The sequence below is a fragment of the Ctenopharyngodon idella genome, chromosome 4, assembly GCF_019924925.1.
Source record: "Ctenopharyngodon idella isolate HZGC_01 chromosome 4, HZGC01, whole genome shotgun sequence".
Taxonomy (NCBI): Eukaryota; Metazoa; Chordata; class Actinopteri; order Cypriniformes; family Xenocyprididae; genus Ctenopharyngodon; species Ctenopharyngodon idella.
This window is the reverse complement of record NC_067223.1, coordinates 13,356,002-13,377,098: the sequence shown is the minus strand read 5'-3', so window position 1 is coordinate 13,377,098 and position 21,097 is coordinate 13,356,002. Positions and strand designations below refer to the sequence as shown.

Below are 21,097 nucleotides of genomic sequence, written 5' to 3'. Positions count from 1 at the left end.
TCTTACGCAGGCGCAGAACGGACCCTGGCCGTCGGGTGTCGAGCGTCGGTTTGGTGTGTCAGGGCAACTGTGGACCCAGACGCTGCCGACGTGAGCCAACCCCGCAGTCTGCTTTCATCGTCACTAGTTCATCAGTGTTGGCTTGGTGTGTTCCAGGCTTAACACGAAGCATGCGTGTGATGCTGACGCAGTAGCCGGCCAATACATATAGTCGGCGTTCTGACGTAGAACATGGAAGAGATGTGTCTTCAGTGTAAATTGCAAAAGGGTAGAGAGGAAATTGTTGAATAAAGTCGTTATTTTGGTTTTGTTTTTGTATTCTCGTCGCTTCATAACATTAAGGTTGAACCACTGTAGTCATGTTGACTATTTTAGCGATGCTTTTACTACTTTTCTGGACCTTGAATGTGGTAATTCCGTTGCTTTCTATGGGAGGTAAAAAAACCTCGGATTTCATTAAGAAATCATCTTAATTTGTGTTCTGAAGATGAACGGTCTTACAGGTTTGGAACGACATGAGGGTGAGTAATTAATGACAAAAATTTCATTTTTGGGTGAATAACCCTTTAATGTGATTTTAAAACATGGCAAACATATGTAAACTGCACAAGCCTACCTGAGTTTCTGTGTCTGAAAATCTCTGTAACTGAATTCTTTTGGGAAGACAGAAATTTACATTACAAAACATTTCTGCCTAGTCTTTTGGGCTTTAACACTATAGGTTTTCGCACACCAGCCTGTTATTTTGGTATCACCATTTCAGATAATCCAGTCACATATAAAAACAAACTGAACTGTGGTTGGTTGTTTTACATGTCGATCAACAATATGCTCCTTTATAAGTGGATGGAACAAGCTTCAAAGCAACGTAGACTGTAATTGTCAAATGTGTGATTTTGCAAGACTAGATACTCCCCAACAATATCATCACTACTTTATCAAAGGCCCCAGTTTTTAGCCTCTTAGCAAGGCCACGTTTTTGAATCTTTGACAATACTGCTGACCTTGTGGTGCTGGCAGGGCCTCCCAGGTCTTGTGGTAAGTCCAGATGTGTCTGGTTATATGAACGCCCCGCTATATCCCAGCAAGATTTGAAGTGGGACCTTTGAAGATTTGATGCAAGAGGAAACGCAAAAGCGTGCCAAGCTTTTGTGTCACCTAGATGCAACAGATCTGCGTTTTGGGCTGCCAGAGAAATGTGTGTCACTCCACTGTGAAGAAAGATTCATGCACAGTTTTGTGCTTCAGTGGCGGGTTGTCACTTTGGTGTCAAGAGCGAGATCGCAGCCAAAACCTACTTCTCATCGAACGAGCTTTGGGTTTTTTTCCTTGCTGAATGTGCAATTCTCATGAAACTTTGCTACCGCACCTGCTATGGTCTCCTCCCAGAAGCCTCCACTCCACCCTCCACCATTATGCTCAGAATACACCAATTCATTTGCCACTGGGGGGAAGTTCATCCTCTGAATTAACCCGGGACCTTCAGCCACATCAAACTTGGCATTGCGATAGGGTTTGGGGTTTCTCAGCGAACACGTGCAGGGTCAAGTTGGCAGCAGTTCTCTGTCATTATCCAACCTATGAAGAGCAGAAATGATGATGTTGCTTAGAAGTTAGATGTTGTTCCCTTGGGGACCGCTACGCTGTTTACTGCTAATATGCAGGCGTAGCTGAAAACTACTATCATTTGGTATAATCTCTGAGCTCTAAAACCCAACCAAAAGACTTGCAAGATATTTTCACTGAAGTGTTTCTTAATTCCCAAGGATGAAATTGGTTGTGGTTCAATCGCAGCTTAGAAGATTTTCCGTCCATCCATTTCCCTAAGAAGTGTTTCTCAGTGATGTATACTTGATTAATCCATAGTAATCCATTTGCACAAGAGTTGAACTCATTCAACCCTTCGCTTTGACTTCAGTCGAGGAGGAATTTCACACCTGAATGGCAGAAACCACTCTCAGTTGGCGCCTAAGCATGACAGAGAATGACAACTTTGGCTGACATCTTTCTCTCTCATGGCTGAATTTAGCAAGTACTGGCAATTAAGATAAAGGTTGAAGTGAACAAAATCAAAACGAGTCATTTATGTTAAAGTCATGACAGTTCACCCAAAAGTATAATTCTATTTTCATTTACTCACTCTCATTTTGATCCAAACCTCTTTGACTTACTTCCTTCTGGAGAACGCAGAAGAAAAATGTGGAGAATATTTTGATCATTTTTGTCTATACAATGAAGATCAATGGGGTCCAAAACAACCAAATTGGGCCCATTGCATTGACAAAAGAGACATTTTTCAAAATATCTTCTTTTGCGTTGAAAGAAACTCATACAGGTTTGGAATAGGGTTGTCAAAAGTACAGACTTCGGTACCAAGTCGGTACTGAAATTTTAAAAATGTGACGATACCAGCTTTTCCCCCTAGCATTTTGAGCGCTGTTGAGTCGATTCTTAAACACTTCTGATTGGCCATTGTGTTCATGCGCTCAACAGATATGTCTGTGATTGGCTACAACAATCAAAGCTTCAAAAACATGTATCTGTGTAGCGATTGGTGTAGAGCTTTCAGTGAAGATGTTTTTGAAGTGTTGATCATTGTAGCCAATCACAGACATATATGTTGAGCGCATGAACACAATGACCAATCAGAGGTGTTTAAAACAGCACTCATAATGCTAGGGGGAAATGCTGGTATCGTCACATTTTTAAAATTTCGTACTGAAGTCGGTTCTTTTGACAACTCAAGTTTGGAACGACATAAGAGTGAGCAACATCATTTTCATTTTTGGGTGAACTATCCATTCAAAATATTCCTGAACTGGCATAGATTTAAAGACTGTTTCAGATCAAAAATGGGTCCGGATAAATTGAAAATGTTTGATAAATAGTCCAAATGGAGAAATAAATGTGACCACAGTGAGTAAAGAGCATGTTGAACAGTCCAACGGCTCTCAGAACTGATTAAAGTGGAGTTGTTGGATGATGTCCTTTAGTCTAAGCTATCATTTTGGCTTGTATTGAACTTTCATCTCTCACAGCCGTGCCAGGGGACGACTCCAAATCCCATCTCTAAATGTACTCGATGATTAGGATGGCAAAGATTGTGATGGAAGAGTGGATGTTGTGTATGACTTCATTACCGTCGTTCAGTGCTGCTTATACCATCAGAAAATAGCAAGTTTATGTTATGTTATATAGTCTTAAATCAGTAAAGCGATAGCCCTAAAGGGCTTTCAAATGTTTATCAATAAATTTAACATCACAACAAAAATCAGATCACACCAGATTGAAGGGAAAATATCACCTCAGATATGATGAAACTGAATGGGGATCTGGGCTGGTTTGTTCCTCAAACAAAGGTACAAAAGTTTAGCTGTTTCCTAATTCAAGGAGGTCCACCAGATCTTACCAGCTTGACCAAGATGGTCTACCAGTCCAAAACCAATAGTCCACCATTTTGTAGTCAAGCTAGAAAACCATTTAGACCAAGTTGGACCAACTAGACACCGTGTAAAGCCAGGGATAGTTCACCCAAAAATTAAAATGTTGTCATCATTTACTCACCCTCAAGTTGTTCCAAAACTGTATGAGTTTCTTTCTTCTGCTGAACACAAAAGAAGGTATTTTGAAGAATGCCGGTAACCAAACCATTGACTGTTTTTTTTTTTCCCTACTATGGAAGTCAATGGCTACCGCCAACTGTCTGGTTACCAATATTCTTCAAAATATCTTCTTTTGTGTTCAACAGAAGAAAGAAACTCAAACAGGTTTGGAACAACTTGAGGGTGAGTGAACTATCCCTTTAATTTGTTTTTTTTCCCAGCAGGAAACAACATAAACCCACAAAATCAAATTCAATTTTGAAAGTCATTGCTCTGATTAGCTCCACAAGAGCAGTAAATTGGCTTGATGACCTGTTTGTTGTTAGTGGTGAACATGAGGGATCATAGTACAGAGGCTGAGGGCTGTGCTGGGGGTTTGGTTCTGTTTTAATAGAGTGCTAATATGCAACAGCAGGGTCCCTCTGGCTCGATTTGGTGGCCGTTTATGAGCAGGCTCAAATTTCAGGGCCCCCAATCCACCACACCACTCATGTAACCCCATTAAACACTGAAGACAGGAGAGTTCAACAGCCATCATTAACAGGGCCTGTCTAGACTCCCAAACACGCACACAGGGGTCTTTTGTTTTAGACTGTCGACAAAATATACTAAAAATGTTGAGTGATAAGTGACATCTGGAAAGAGTCGATACTCTTGTCGCATTTAATAGCCTATAATGAGCTGTATATAAAAGTAATACGGTAAATATCCATCCGCAGAAACCATGCTAATGCGTGAATGAAATTATGCGCAGGCCACCAAATTGCATTTACTGTGAATATCAGATTACAAAAAAGCTATTTCTGCACTTGGCTACTGTGTTTTAAAAGCTCAGTGTGACAAAACTGCTGACAGGTTGAGTAAAGCGCATATTTTAGGGGCACACTTTGATGTACCTTTTGTTTTTTTGGCAGAGATCTTTGTAATCAAATAAAAACCCTTTATGGTTCACGCTTTATTGTTCTCAGTCTTACGCAGCAAGCGAATACCTTCTGTTTGAATGTACGTAAAGCTTTCTCATAAAAGCGCAAGTGGTTTTCTAAACCGATAAAGGGGGTTTCGCTGCATCCCTGCAGTTTGAAAGACATCTTATGCAGGTAATTACAGTCGACAGAATTAAATTAGGGCCCTCGGGAGACCTAAGGAGGAAAAAAATAAACATCAGACTGACAGATATTGGACGTAAACTTTTATTAAACCTTTATTAAACATTTTGAGTATCAAAAAAAGCATGGCAGAAAGATACACTAAGAATCCTCCATTGGTGCCTGTAGAAACTCTTTTTCCCTATAGAAAAATCGCTGTTCATGGCACCTTAGTAACAATGTACAAAAAAAAGTTCACACACACACAAATATAGACTTGTATAAGAGTGTCTCTGTTGTACATTCACCTCATTTTGTTTTCAATTGCATACATGAGATTTTTCACCGAAAAAGAAAGTCTGGCATTTTGAATTGTTACTTAGACCGTTGTTTTCTTGAATGAGCAGTTGAAAGTCTATTCCCTTTTCTCGAAGCAGATATATATTAGTTCATTATTCTATGCTATTAAGCAATATGTATAGTAACGCTTTAACTTTCAAACTGCATTACAGAGGTTTATATGAATTGATCTGGCACTGGTTGAGTAAAACTGTGCGGTTATACTTGTAATAAGGTCCGATTTGATTGGACATACAGGAAGAAATCGTGGCAACAAGGTTGTGTCTTAAAGTCACTCTAAACAGACAACAATAAAAAATACATAGGTAAAGTAGTAAATAAAGAAGGACAAAGACAAAAAATGGCAAATAAATAAAGTACAATCACCACAACAATCTTATATATTCTTATTTTTAGCGGTTGTATTTGGTCCTTCCAATAGAAACTCGTTTCCACCACTGAATAAAAAATAAAAAAATCTCACAATTTTGACTTTTTTTGAGTTTACATCTTGCAATTCTGACTTTTTTCTCAGAATTGCATGATATAAACTCGCAATTGTGAGTTTTAAAGTTAGAATTGTGTGATATACACTCGCAATTACGAGTTATAGTCAGAATTGCGTGATTTAAAGTCGCAGTTGCGTCTTATAAAGTCGTAAGTCGTTTTTTTTTCACCCAATTGCAAGTTAAAGTCATAATTGTGAGATATAAACTCACAATTCTGAGAAAAAGTCAGTCTTTTTCCCTCAGAATTGGACTTTATAACTCGCAATTGCGAAAAAGTCAGAATTGCGAGTTTGTATCACACAATTCTGACTTTATAACTCACAATTGCGACTTTATATTACACAATTCTGATAAAAAGTCGAAATTTTTCTTTTTTTATGTGGCGGAAACAAACTTCCATGCCTTCCACTGTTATAGTGCTGATAAGGAAAACTGACATGGTAGGAGTGAGAACTAAAGATGCTTTTCGTACCGTCCCATGTCAGACGGACCAGAAATCACCCTGTTTGAGATGATGGAGTCGTTTTACCACCTTCTATCCCTCACTGCATGTGCAGATTCTCTCGATGCAGCTTAAAAATCATCTGGCACTTTAAGAAGAGTCACGAAAATGTTTAAACCTGACAGAGAAATGCTAAGTTTGCTTTGTTGCCACATGCCATGTGATCCAACAAGCAGCCATTCAAGGCAATAAGTGAGGGCAGCAAGTATGATATAGTTTGAGCTGTGGATCAAAGGTCAAAGAAAGACCTCAGTCACCCACATCACTGTCTTGGTCTCCGATGATAAACAGGAAGTGGAAGCTGAGAGCTAGGAAGGCGGTTCCCAACAGGTCGCCCAGCGCTGTCAGGTACGGGATAGAGAAACTGTCCGGATCTTTCCCGCTCTTCCACATGGAGTGCACCATCCAGTCCGCTATGCAAAGCAACAAGAACACCTGGGAGGGAAAGAGAACGCACACAAGACCGTGTTGAATATCTGCTACGGGATGTGAGCAAAGTGTCGGCGTAAAGAACGAAACCGCGGTCCCTTCCGCTGTACCTTTGGATGAACTGTCCCACGCACACACACACACACACACACACAACGGGAAGCTCTAAATCAGAAAGAGAGGAAGGGAGTGATTCCAGAAGTAACGCAATGTTTTTGTTTATGGAGCATCTATGAAAGGCTTGTCTCGGAAATGAAACAAGATCCCATTCTTTTGAAAAGCGGCATTCACATTTAAGACAAATATCCGAAACGGCTTCAGATCTACACATCACAGGGCTTTTCATCTATCGCAGCTCATTAAACACCAGCAAATGAGCCCCGTGTTTGCCTTTGCTGAGCATCGCAGACTATTAAAAAGCTCTTTTGGACCAGTTTGTTTGCTTAATGGAGATGTAACATTTGAAATCTTCACCTTGCATTCAATTGGAAGCTAAAAAGATGGACCGCAGCAATTCCTGAAGGCTTTTCGCTTTCGTCCCGTGTTCCCGTGCATGTGAGAGTGATAGACTTTTCATTTAAACGAAATAAAAACGAAGCCTGCCCATTAATCAGGCTGACTGGTCGGTGTGAAACTCTATTTGGAGGTCTGACGCTCTGGTTAACCGGCTGGGCGACGTTCATTTATATCCGTTATATTAAGGTCAGCACGAGATGGTTAAAAAACGATTCGCTCTCTGCTGCAGATCTTAAACTTCAATTTAGGTAGCAGGAAATAAATGGCCATTTTAAAGGCTATTAATTGTGCCTGCCAGGCACGATGAGTTGTGTGACATTATTTCAATAATTAACCTTGCATGTTTCCGTGTGTGAGAACATCAGAACAACGACCTTTCCGCAGGAGATTTCAACTCGCATTTTCTGCTCCTTATAAGGATTTTATTAATTAACGATTCAACTGTTGGGCAGGGGCCTTCCTAGTAGCTGAGGAAAGTGATGGTTTGCTAATGTACACAAGCTGTTGAGGCCCAACAAGATTAGCCTTGTAGTTCCACCCTGCGCAAACACACGGACACACTTTTCCATCACTCAAAAGCACAGAGAAAGCAGTCAGAGATGTTGCATGGCATTCACACGTTCACTCTCTCTCTCTCAGACACACACACACGTTTACTTAGCTATCTAAATGAGAGTGTTCCATATACTTCTGTTGTTTTATATAAAACTAATTATAATGACTACAGACTAACCCAAACCCTAAACCCTACTTTAAGGACATCCCCAAAGGAAGGTTGTGTCAGATTGAGCGGACTCACAAACTCACTAAAAGGCAAAGGTTAGCACAGAGTCCTTTTCTTAAGTTCACGATGGAAAAAAGGTTAAATGTATACGGAACATGAACCAATATTATTTTGTTTGTAATATGACACATTACAGCTGTTTTGAAAGTGTCATTTTATCATAAAACAACAAGACAGACATTATCAGCGCTTGAAAAGAATAACTACAGTAACCAAAATATATTTTGTGCATCTTTTGATTGTCTACTATTAATACTAGTTACCCTCTTAGTCATCAAATTCTCAGTAAACCCTCAGTAAACACTCGATGCACTAATTATAGCAATTAACTGTGTAATAACTAAGTACTAACCCTGAACCTACCCCCAAACCTAACCTTAACCCATGTAGCTACCTTATATGACCAGTACTTTCTTGGGTAAATACACTGTAATACAAATACTGTAAAATAAAGTGTAACCATAAAGATATATTGTGACCTGTGCTGGCAAAATGAGTCAGAATGCGCACGGGCTAATTACGAGCTACAGGCAAAACAAGTGAAAAATGTCAATTTTGGTCAAATTTGAGGTTTTCACAAGAAATGAGTTAATTAAGCCCTCGTCTAGTGATCCCAATGCTCCAAATAGCAATTAAACATCTAAAAGTATCTTTATTTGTACGTTTTTTGAGAGGAGTACCTTTCCTTTGACCATGAAAAATGCTCTCTCTCTGCTCGCTTCTTGACTGGAGCTTCCTCTCCTGCTCAAACTTGTATCACTATCACGATACAAGTTTGGTATCATTTTAGAAGCGCAGCATTCAAACTTTGTGAAAGTTCATAGCGAATTCAATGAAATGTGATTTTCAATCTCATGCTGATGTAAACAAACGATCTTACTCGTGCTGACAGATCCGAAGCGCACGCATAAAGACGCCGCAATCCCGATATACACATATATGTATGCATATACAGGATTTTCAAAATATCTGTCTTGGAGAGTATTCACGCAAACATTATCTGTTATGTCTTAAGTGAATGTTTGGTTAACTGTCGGAGAAAAACATCTGATATGTAATATTATATTAGATCCGTTGGGTACTGTAGGTCTTAATATATAGGCTGTCTGTTTCATTAATGTTAATCAAACAATTGTGGTATCATGAGTTGAAAATATATTTTTCCTATAGACCTGGCCAAATTTGGTGTTATTACCAGAGATTTTAAGGTATGGCTGTTGCTATGTGATTTTGTTTTGCAACCTTCAGAAAACTAACTCAATTTTTCTTAAAATTGACTTTGCTGACTCTATCAACTTCAAATAGGTGTTGCTCATTCATTTTTTCCAACAAATCATACATCATTTTGAAGGTTTTTAATAGAGAATGTGAATATATAACCATTTATATCTATTATATCGAACTATTTATATATAATTTCTGAAAATTTGCTCATTGCGACTCATTTTGCCAGCACTGGTTACATATTATTTACATGATATACGTACATGTAAATGTTGCAAATATATGTTTGCACTGTGGATTATTTTCTCATCTAAATATTTTAAAGTCCTCATTGACTCACTGGAAATAAAACATCCCTGGAGAGGCACGTGAACATCCTGCACAGCGTCACCAAAAATACTTACCAGCTATGTACTACATTTAACCTTGGAATTTCTTCCTCTAAAGCAGACTGTTTTTATTTCTGGAGTTCTATAGATGCCTTGTATTTGAAGACCCATGAAGGTCAGAGGTCAGGGGGCCACTCTCAGGGCACCTGACATATGTTCAACAAGGCAAGCCATAGCTGGTGCAGACTAAGATTTTGTTCTGAGAAGCACCAATTTAAGAGTTTTACATGGGATATTTTTGGTATAAAAAAAAATAAAAGATTGACTGGAAGGTATGCAGTAAAACCACTTAATGCACAGGTAGAATCAGTTTAATCACCGTTCTATATTAATGCTCTGCTTTCATTGAAGCCAAAGCCACTTAAAGGCAAGCCTGCAAGGTTAGCAAAGAAAAAAAAAAAAAAAAAAAAGCATTACGCCTGCTAATACTGTTGTACGCAGGGAAGGAGACCAGAGGCTGTTTTTATTGAATGGATGTCAATGGAGGAGAGGCTTCACTACGCTGAATAAACTGCTTTTGTGGGAAAATGGCTTATAATTTAATGAATCTATGCGAGACCACCTTCTGTCTTCAACTTACGAAAAAAGCGTAACTGATGTCGTGTCAGTTATGCTTTTTTTGTAAGTTGATTAGGGAAGGCGTAGAATGTAGTGTAAGCTTTGTGAACTGCGAGAGTTTTACACTTTCTTCCTAAGTTGAATACAGAGGGCAGTCTGGTGTAAGCTAGATATTTTACTTTATAACTTGTTAAATATGGATATTTTTCTTACACAAACGCATCTCTTCACTTCAGAAGGCCTTTATTAACCCCCCGGAGCCGTGTGGAGTACGTTTATGATGGATGGAAGCACTTTTTTGAGCTTCATACTCGTTGATCCCGTTCACTGCCATTACAAAGCTTGGATGCGTCAGGATATTTATTAATATAACTCCAATTGTGTTCATCAGAGAGAAGGAAGTCATATACACCTAGGATGGCTTGAGAGTGAGTAAAGCTTGGGGTAATTTTCATTTTAAAGTGAACTAATCCTTTAACTAACTATTAACATGAACTGAAATTAACATTAACTACGATTAATAAATTCTGTAGAAATATTGTTAATTTCTTATTTCATGTTAACTAAAGTAGTTAACTAATGAAACCTTTTTGTAAAGTGTTACCAAAACAATATATATATATATATATATATATATATAAAAAATAAAATAATAAATTATATATAATATTTATAAAATAATTAATTACTATAGTTAACTCTAAGTTCTAAATTAATACATTTTTACAGTTAAATAAATAGTATAGTACTTAAAATACAATTTTTCAAAAAGAAAGTAAGAATTCGATGATTAATGTACACAAACGATTCAAAAGAGACAAAATGACTGAGCAGCACAATAATCCAATAAATGGCCCCACTCATTTTTCCTGTCTCTCTGAATGCCTCTCTCTCTCTTTCTCCATCCTCAAGGATCCTTCAAACGGGTCTGAAGTTAAGCCGTACGGCTGCGGCTCTCAAAGACGTGTGTGTTTAGGTTAGCGAGGGCGTTTCACGAACACTGTACACATACAGACAAACTTCCTAAAAATACCACACATTCCACCGCTCGCAACATGCCTCCACATGCCAGCTGCTGAATGCACTTAGTGAGGTTCTCCGCGGGTAATCGATCTTAATTGCGATCTAAACAATTTACGAAAACACCCTTTTGGAATAACCAAACACTCACAGATACATACACACCCACTTACACACACAAACAACACCTGCTCACTATCACGAATGTCATCAAAGTTTCATTCAGAGGGGAAATGGGGCATCTAAAAGCTCTGGGGATTTTCTAAAAGGTTTGTAGGTTTATGATGGGAAAAAACTGCATGTTGTAACATTGTTACATGTGGGCGGCAAGCGGCACATTCATCGCGATTAAGCTGAAGATGAAATGGATTCCCCAGACCGGTATCGTAAAATGGGTGTCTGGTTTTATGATTATAGGCTGACATTTTCGTCTGCTACAGGAAATAGTGCTTGTACCTGAACCTCAAATAGGTGTCAGATTTAATAAAAAGATATAGTGATGACAGGTTATCTAAACAGCATATGAAGATGTCAGTGTCTTGACGTCTGGTTAGAAAACTTTATGGGATTGGGATTTTTGTCATAGTGTGACAACAACATCACACTCACCTGGAAAAGAGCAGCAGCCAAATACACAACCATGAAGACGGGCGTCAGTGAGGTGTGACCTCTTTCCATCAGATCAATAGTGTACAGGAAGATCAAATGGCCAGGAATAACCAGTAACAGCAGTACCTGTGCTGACCTGTGATTGGCCCCTGAAAAGAGAGAGAGAAAAAGTATAATTTTTAAAAGCAATACACAAAATTTGTTTTAATTTAGCTTCAATTTATTTCAGTTTTTATTTTAGTATTAGTAACTTTAGTAATTCAACTTTTTTAAGTTTTTTTGTAATTTTTTCTTTTTTTAAAATATGCCTATATAGTTTTTTTTATACATTTTTATTTCAGTTTTATTTATATTTTATTTTATTTTATTTTTTGCTCATCGAGTTAAACTAAATAAAAATGTGAAATGTTGCCTTGGCAACTAGCTGAAATAAAAAGTTTTTGTATATTTCATTTTACTTTTAGTTAACGTTTATTTTATTTCAAATCAAGCAATGAAAATGTGTTTGTATGGTTTCATTTTTAGTTCCGGTAATAACTATAAAGTAAAGTTTGTCGGGACAAACTTAAATGTTGTCAAAATGCTTCCTAGCATGTTTTATCATGTTGTTAGCATGTCTTAACATGCATCTAAGCATTATTTTACATTTTGCTACCATGTATGTAGCATATTTTAGTACATTGCTAGCATGAATTCAACCGTTTCAAGCATTTTAACATGCTGCTAGCATGAATTAGCATGTTACTAGCATGCCTTACCAATTGCATGTTGCTAACATGTTTTAACACATTGCTGGTATGTTGTAGCAAATTGCTAGCATGATTTAGCATGTTGCTAGCATGTTCTAAGCTAGTTGCTAGGCTTGGCTAGTTATAGATACTTGGTGGATGAAGCTTTGTCAAGCGAAAATAATAATAACCCTGTTTTATACCACTATGCATATTATTCCAAACAAAATGTTTTTCATAATCTTTTACGAAAATGAACTTCCTGTTTGTCAGGGCAATGGAGGGCGAGTGGCTGAGCGTGAGCAGAATGAGACATTATCCACAAAGTCGAAAATCGGTCGAACTATTAAAGCATCCAGTAGGAAGATGCTTAAAACACCACAGAATACAAACAACCCTCCACGTGGGATCTGTGCATGTGTGTAGCTGTTCGTATTTGATTTATTCTATGTTTAGAAGTCTATATGCATACAGTAAACATCTCATTCACAAACACTACACTTCTCACTCCATTAGCATCCCACTCAACCCCCGCAGTATGGCGTCCCTGTGCGTTCAGAGTCCTTGAAGGAGGAAGATTTATGCCCATCTTTCCAGATGGCACTGCTAAGCTTGCAGTGGGCGCCGTGCCCCTCATGTGCTCGGGCATCTGGACTCTGTCCCCAGAGTCCTCTTGTTTCTCTAAGAAAAAGCCCTGCATCAAAGCTCCGGCATCAACACGCTGCCTCTGTTGTTTATAGGAAGCGTTCTCTGCTTTTTTCCCGAGATGGATCGTTATACACAAACCACCGTTACACACACTCCATTAAAACTAATGTATACACACTTGCAAGCACTTTTAAGTGATGTTGCTCTAAACACTGGTTACTTGTTCTTGCTCTCTTTAATACAGGCTATGAAAACAAAAACTGACTTCAAATGTGTGTTTAAGTCACTCTTTTTAAATCTGTAGGCCTTAAAGGATGTTCGGAGGATTTCAAATTACAAGAAAGCAGTGGTGTTCATGCAGGAGGTGTGGGTTTGATCCATGTCATGCACTGATCCTATTCCTTCATTATTTTTTGTGTCATTTATCTACTTTGTCAGTCAAAAAATAAAATAAAATAAAATAAATTTATATATATATATTCATTTTTTTTTTTTATAAATAAAGAATAAATGAATAAAATAAACACTATATTGAAATTGTGCATTATTTCCAAACAGACAAATCTTAGTCAAATGATAAATAAAATAAATAAATAAAAAATTAGTTTAATGCTAAGTGCTAACTATAAAATTAGCCTTAGCAAGACAAAGGAATCAGTCATTTTACTCCAAAAATCTTTCAAAATGTCATTTCCACCACAGAATGAATGGTGAATTGATATGGTGGACATTTGTTCAAGACGGTTCACTCAAAATTCACCTGTCAAGCTTTTATAGTCACTGTTGAGAGACAAATGAAATAAACTAGCAAGTGTGCTTTAAAGAGTTAGTTCACCCAAAAATGATGGGTCAGTGAGGCCTGCATTGACAGCAAGTTAATTAACACTTTCAAACGCCAAGAAAAGTACTAAAGTTATATTTAAAACAGTTCATGTGACTACAGTGGTTCAACCTTAATGTTATGAAGCGACGAGAGTACTTTTTGTGCACCAAAAAAACAAAATAACGACTTTATTCATGAAGCTTTAAAGCTTTACGAATCTTTTGTTTCAAATCAGTGGTTCGGAGCGCGTATCAAACTGCCAAAGTCACGTGAACCATTGAAATTTTAAAACACTTTTGACGTAACGAAGCCTTGTTTACTGAAATCACGTGACTCTGCCGCTCCGAACCACTGATTTGAAACAAAAGATTCGTGAAGCCTCATGAAACAGTGTTTTGAAATCGCCCATCACTAGATATTGTTGAATAAAGTCGTTATTTTGTTTTTTTGCCGCACAAAAAGTATTCTTGTCACTTCATAACATTAAGGTTGAACCACTGTAGTCACATGAACTCTTTTAAATATGTCTTTAGTAGCTTTCTGGGTGTTTGAAAGTGTAAATTAACTTGCTGTCAATGGAGGCCTCACTGAGCCATCGGATTTTATCAAAAATATCTTAATTTGTGTTCCGAAGATGAACGAAGGTCTTACGGGTTTGGAACGACATGATGGTGAGTAATTAATGAGAGAATTTTTTTGGGGTGAACTAACCCTTTAAGATTTTAATTTCTCAATGTCTAAAGGGTGAAATGCAGCTATATTTCACAATATTTCTTATGTATGTAAAGCACACTGGGGAAGTGTTTGGGGTTACCTGTGCCACAGAAGGTGCGGCAGGGGTAGTAGCAACCCTTGGCCTCGTCAGGAACCTCTCCAGGGGTGCTGTGAAAGTGCAAGTAGGTGGATATCCGACTGGATTGGATGGCCACCAGGTTTCCCCCGATACCTACAATAAAATATTACTCACGTCAGACAAATATACACTGAGAGTACAGGGCTAGAAATTGAATTAAAAACAAAGAGGAAAAAGCAGTGCGCCTGTTTCCAGCAAGTTTAAGACTTCAGGTAAACACACGAATAAAGAACCAAGAAAGACAACTTTATTAGCGTCCACACCAGCGGACAATATCATTCTGTTTATTCAAAGCACATGCTGCAGTTTTGCCGTTTAATGTTTAATGCCTTTAGATGCTCGACATCGTTAAAGTAGGATGGATTCTGATTGGCTGTCTGTGTTTTTAAATCGCTCATCATCCGGAAAAAATCATTCTAAAAGCGATTCCAACGATATCGTTTCTCTGTGCCATTATTGTTTTAGTTGTGGTTTGAACTCTGCTATTCTTTTATATTTAGAGCGATTTTCAGAACTATATCTTTATCATCATAGTTATAGTTAACGCCGTGTGAAGGGCCCTTATCTCTCACGTCAGTGAAGCTTCTGCAGTGAAAACATTTTTTAATCCATGAATGCAGGCTTAATTTTTTCACTGTCAGACTAGCAGCCATGAGTCACCAGTACTAACTCCGCTTTTGTCCCCCGCCTTTTTATCTCTCTCTTTCTTCCTCTCTCTCACAATACACACAGCCCTTCCCCTCTCTCTCTCTCTATCCTGAGTAAAGAAGAGTGTGTCCAGAGCCGCAGTAATGATATGTCACGCCCAGCAGTTCTGGGAGAAGACAAGTGAGTGAGAGAGATTGAGAGGAAGACAGAAGACAGAGGACAGACGACACAGAGACTAACAGAACATACACATTCTCTGCTCTTTTTACACCATCTGGTTTGTCACTCTGCTGAACTAAAACAGCTGCTTTTGAAATAGAACAAAATAGTATAGAATACAATAGGATATTTGTCCATTGGAATGGAACAAAACAAAATCAAAACAGCACAAAATAACTGCAAAAAATGTAACTGCACAAAACAGAATAGAGCAGAAAAAGACAAGAGAGAATCAAAGGAAATAGAATATAATTAATGCTGTCAAATGATCACGAATAATCACATCTAAAATAAAAGTTTGTGTTTACATAATATATGTGTGTGTACTGTGTATATTTGTTATGTATATATAAATACACACACATGCATGTATATATTTAACAAAAATATATTATTATATAAAATATTTATACATACATACATATATATATATATATATATATATACACACACACACACACACACACACACGTATACATGTAAATATTTCTTAAATATATGTGTGTGTGTGTGTGTGTGTGTATTTACATATACATAATAAATATACACAGCACACACACATATATTATGTAAACAAACTTTTATTTTGGATGCGATTAATCGCGATTAATCATTTGACAGCACTAATTATAATAGAACACAACACAACATAACAGCACAAAAAACTAACTGAATAGAATAGAATAAAACAGAACCGAGTAATATAGTATGAAATTGAATAAAATAGAATATAGAACATCAGAACTAAACTGAATAGAATAAAACAAAACAGAATCTCACCATCAATAAAACAAAATAGAATAAAATAGACAAAATAGAGGAGAAAAAAAAAAAAAACTGAATTTGATTGAAAAGAATAAAACATAAGATAACTCTGTCAAATCCATCATTCAACTGTTGGGGATTTGGGAATTGCTTTAAAAAGCACTGCCACTCCATAGAAAACAACCTGAAATTGTTCTTTCAGCTGAAAATGTTTAGTAACTGCAATACTAATAGAGATTATTTTAAAAATTATACTTTCAGTCCACAGCCAAAGTGAAAATCAGTGATCTGAGTTACAATAAGACACAGCAAATCTATTTCGCACATACAATAGTGCATTCATGCCCACAAATGGCAATAATATTTCCCATAGTTAGTTAAAGAGCAGACCTAAAGGAGAACGATTATCTTTTAGCACAGCTCAGGCCTCTGCACAATTAGCCCCAACAAGGCCTTGTTTATGTTTAATGCCGAGGGTACCATTATGCCATGCTGTGCCACGTCCCTGTGGCAGTGCTGGAGAGACGCCATCTGTATGGAGGAGTGTGTGGGCAAGTGTCTGCGGTTCAGATTAGCTGGCCAGTTCTAAAAATTTTTCATTTTCTCACAAATAAGCAACAACACGACATTTTGGATATGGGATAGGGGCATGAGAAAAGAGCGTATGGGAATTTATCGACCTTTCCTGGAGCATCGAAGTCCAATTAATCTGATGCTTGTTTTAGCTTTGTCTGCCAACAGGAAATGGAGATGATATGCAACCTCATTTCTGTCCAAGCAGTGGGATTAACATATATGGACACTTTAATCTGGGTCACAGAACTGATGAGACTTTGGCTGGGTGTGCAGCAGGGCTCGAGTATGGGTCCAATTGGATTTCATTATGTACAGTGTATGACATACCGGGTTGGGATGTTCAAAACTACATATTTTTAACCTGTTTTAAGGCCTGTATAATTATTAGGCTGGCTGCAGGTTCATTTGGCCCTGATCGGACAATTCTTGGAAGGAAATTTTCATCCTTGCATTCAAAAACAGAAAGATGGACTACTTTTTTCTCTTTTTTTCTTTTTAAAGATGGACTACTTGTAACTTAACACGTAGCCTTAAATGTGCAATTCTCTATTTGCAGAGTCTTGCAGTGAGACTCTCCAAAAAAATAGCATGAGATAATGCAACATAACAAGTCTGTTAAAAGTCTGTCTGAATGTATAAGTCTATAGCTGCTGTAGCTTTAATTGGGATGAATTTAAAGAGGGTTTTATCATACATGACTTACAGCTAAAGCACAGCACGCTAATTAAAGCACTGCAACTTAAAACAAAAATAAAAAATAATCTAGATAAACCACACTAATTGGCTTGTAGGGCAACCAATCGACCACTGTGACCCATAACTAGTCCTGGGGGCAATAAGAGAGGTCTGACTTTGCTCTATTTATGTAAAACAGAAACTATTTCTCTGTACCTAAGTGGCACATGCGTGTGTGTATGTTGCAATCATTTAAAATTACCTTGCCTGACTTGCTTCCTGTTTGGGCAGACAAACCATAAAAGCTCCTGTTACTCATCCAATCTCTCTCTTTCCTTCATTTTTCCCTGCTTTTGAGTTCCTCGCTAACTCTCTCTCTCTTAGAATCAAGGATTTTGAGAAAAACTTTTGACATAAACAGTCTTCATTCACGCACACATGCAGAGATTCTAACAGCTGTTTGGTGGTCTGGGTGGGAGAGCATAGACAGACTGCAGACAGCGTAAATGTCTCTCATTAGCGTGCTTTAATTAAAAAACGTATGGCTCTTTGTGGAGGTGCCATGGCCCTGGCTTCCTTTCCTGTTACCACGAGAAATTCAACTGCCACAATTAATGACTTCACCCCACGGCTCAATCTCATCCAACTCAATTTCAGCTATATTTCATCCTTTGGCTTTTTCTCAATATGGAAATGTTCATTAAAAAAATCACAAAAGTGCCTATATCTGCCTCAAGGAATCTTGCGTGACTTTAAATGAGGACGATTATTACAGAGGCGTTTCTTTTAGGTAATGACAGTCTGAGAAGGGAGTGAAATATCAGCTGTGAAGAGCACCAATGTGTGCCATGAACATGAGGGCGTAGGTCTACGAATTAAGGATTTAAAAGCTTAAACCTTTTAAAGTGTTAGTTCACCCAAAAATGAAAATTCTGTCATTAATTAATCACCCTCATGTCTTTCCAAACCCGTAAGACTTTCGTTTATCTTTGGAACGCAAATGAAGATCTTTTTGATGAAATCTGAGAGCTTTCTGTCCCTCCACAGACAGCCAATGCAATTGAAGTAAAAAGTAAAAGCCTAAATTAAATCTGTTCATCATAAAAAGCGATCGGGTCTCTTCAGAAAATTTGGACTAAACCGCATGATTCATATGGATTAGTTTTCCGATCTCTTTATGAACTTTTTGAAGTGTCAAAGTTTCAATTGCGTAGCTGTCTATGGAGGGACAGAAAGCTCTCATTTAATCAAAAGATCTTCATTTGTGTTCCGAAGATGAACGAAAGTCTTCAAGTTTGGAACGATATGAGGGTGGGTAATTAATGACAGAACTTTCATTTTTGGGTGAACCAACCCTGTAAGAGACAAACAAGACAGTAAAATTAAGATATTGATGTTGTTTGGCCTATTATACAGAAAATTTAGCAGTATTGAAAGGCGTTGTACATTGTATGTATTTTCAGAAGACAAACAGTACACGCTTTATAGAATATTTTTGTATAAAATAACAAGTCTCACCATTGATAACGGGCGTGTAAACCACAATCCCAGCCAGGTTGGGATCAGAAACAGTTTTGTCCAGAATGAGTCCTCCAATACTGAAATAGCGAGAAATTGCATTATGTTAGAGCACCAAAGGAACGTCCACATGCTTTTTCAGTGTGTGTGTGAATGCATGGCCAGGTGTGTGAGGTGTGTGTATCACACCTGCTGATGAACATGGCAGTGATCACAGGCTCCCAGCCTGAGTACAGCAGCTGACGGCTGGCAGGGTGTTTGGAGGAGATGACCATCCACAGTGGAGTCAGACACATGAAGAAGGCACACACCAGAGATGACACATATGGGTGAGAGTCTGAAAAAAACAGACAGAAAGGAACACAGTGAATACAGGTAGTCTTTGGTCGTTTTGATTGAAGCTACTTTAAAGGGATAGTTCACCCAAAAAGGAATCATTTACTCACACTCATGTCGTTCCAAACCCATAAGACTTTCGTTCATCTTCGGAACACAAATGAAGATATTTTAATGAAATCAATTTGAAGACAAATGAAGATATTTTAATGAAATCCGTTTTAATGAAAACTCGATCACTTTTTATGATGAACAGATTTAATTTAGGCATATAAACGTTCATCAATGCACACATCAGTTTTGGTAAACGGAAGCTCAAGCATGCTTGTTGTTGTTGAGCTTCTGTTTATGTTTGATGTTCAATGTTTATATGTGAATAAAAAATTAAATTAAATCTGTTCATCAAATAAAACCATCGAGTCTCTTCAGAAAATTTGGACTAAACCGCTCAATTCATATGGATTATTTTCACGATCTCTTTATGAACTCTTTATTGAAGTGTCAAAGTGGTAGTTGCGTAGCTGTCAATGGAGGGACAGAAATCTCTCAGATTTCATTAAAATATCTTCATTTGTGCTTCGAAGATGAACAAAAAATTACAGGTTTGTAAAGACACGAGGGTGAGTAACATTTTTTTTTTTTTTTTCTTCATTTTTGGGTAAACTAACCTAAAGTGATGAATAACTTCCAGGAAAGTATTTTAGAATCACTTTTTGAATTTAATAAATATTCTAAACTGGCATTTTGGGACGCTCCCGCTGCTTTCATCCTCACAGGTATGTGGCCAAAAGCCTTCTTTTTATACACTACAGTTCAAACATTTGGTGTCAGTAAGACTTTCTTTCCTTTTGAAAGAAATTAATTGACAATTTATTTTAAATTGTAATAATATTTCACAATATTACTGTTTTTACTGTAATTTTGTATCAAATAAATGCAGTTTTGGTGGTGAGCATAAGAGGCTTCTTTCAAAAACATTTTTAAAAAATCATACCAACCCCAAACTTTTGAATGGTAGTGTATTCCCTTCTCCGCCCAAAAATTTAACAGGAGTGTCGTTCTGCTCTCTGACCACACTATAACCCATTTTCTGCCATTTTTCAAAACCTGAGAAGGGGTTGACAGCTGTAATGGCAGATTGACAGAAAAAAAATAACCATGACCGACATCTTGTTGATGACAGACATCATGTTGTCGCTGCGGTCCCTTTCAAAAAGCACACATCAACCAAACTGTCAGAATTCAGTTATGACTTCTATGTGGGGTTGGGAAATATTTTAAATATCCATTTAAAATTTTTCACAATGATTCTGCTGGAAATTCAAAACTAAGTAACATTAAAATTTAAAATGCTTTATATTTGCCCAATAAGTTTTCCAAAGATTATGCCATTACATCCATTTCAAGATTCTTCATTTCATTTCTACGCAGCACAATTATTACTAAATGGTTCAAAATTTGCAATTTATGTTGCGCCACCGCCTCAAAAACGTTTGTGGTAATCTCAATGTGGTGCCACGATCAGGACTGACAACCATATTCTGCTGCTGTGTGAATGTAGCCGTACTGACTGGCTCTAATTGGATTTAAGCAGATTGAGGAAGAAAAATATGATCTTCTTAAAAACCGAATCAAATCTTTTGATGCAGGCAGAGACGCCAAAAAAAGGTTTCACTCTTTGCTAAATACTCTTCACCACACACTAAACAGCCTAAATCTTTAAATCCCAAACATAGAGTCAA

The 21,097-nt window shown here is 37.5% G+C and overlaps 1 protein-coding gene across 1 annotated transcript in view; it reads right to left on the bottom strand.

Moving 5' to 3' along the window:
* Positions 1-4,776: 4,776 nt before the first annotated feature.
* The window catches only part of slc41a2b (solute carrier family 41 member 2b), a 25,910-nt gene continuing 9,589 nt past the window's right edge, over positions 4,777-21,097 (bottom strand). Inside the window, exons 7-11 of the mRNA XM_051890130.1 lie at positions 19,209-19,356; positions 19,020-19,099; positions 14,580-14,711; positions 11,567-11,715; positions 4,777-6,472 (exon numbers count right to left, since the gene is read on the bottom strand). Coding sequence (XP_051746090.1) covers positions 6,287-6,472; positions 11,567-11,715; positions 14,580-14,711; positions 19,020-19,099; positions 19,209-19,356 — 695 coding nt within the window. The 3' untranslated portion in view covers positions 4,777-6,286. The remainder of the gene's footprint in view (positions 6,473-11,566; positions 11,716-14,579; positions 14,712-19,019; positions 19,100-19,208; positions 19,357-21,097) is intronic.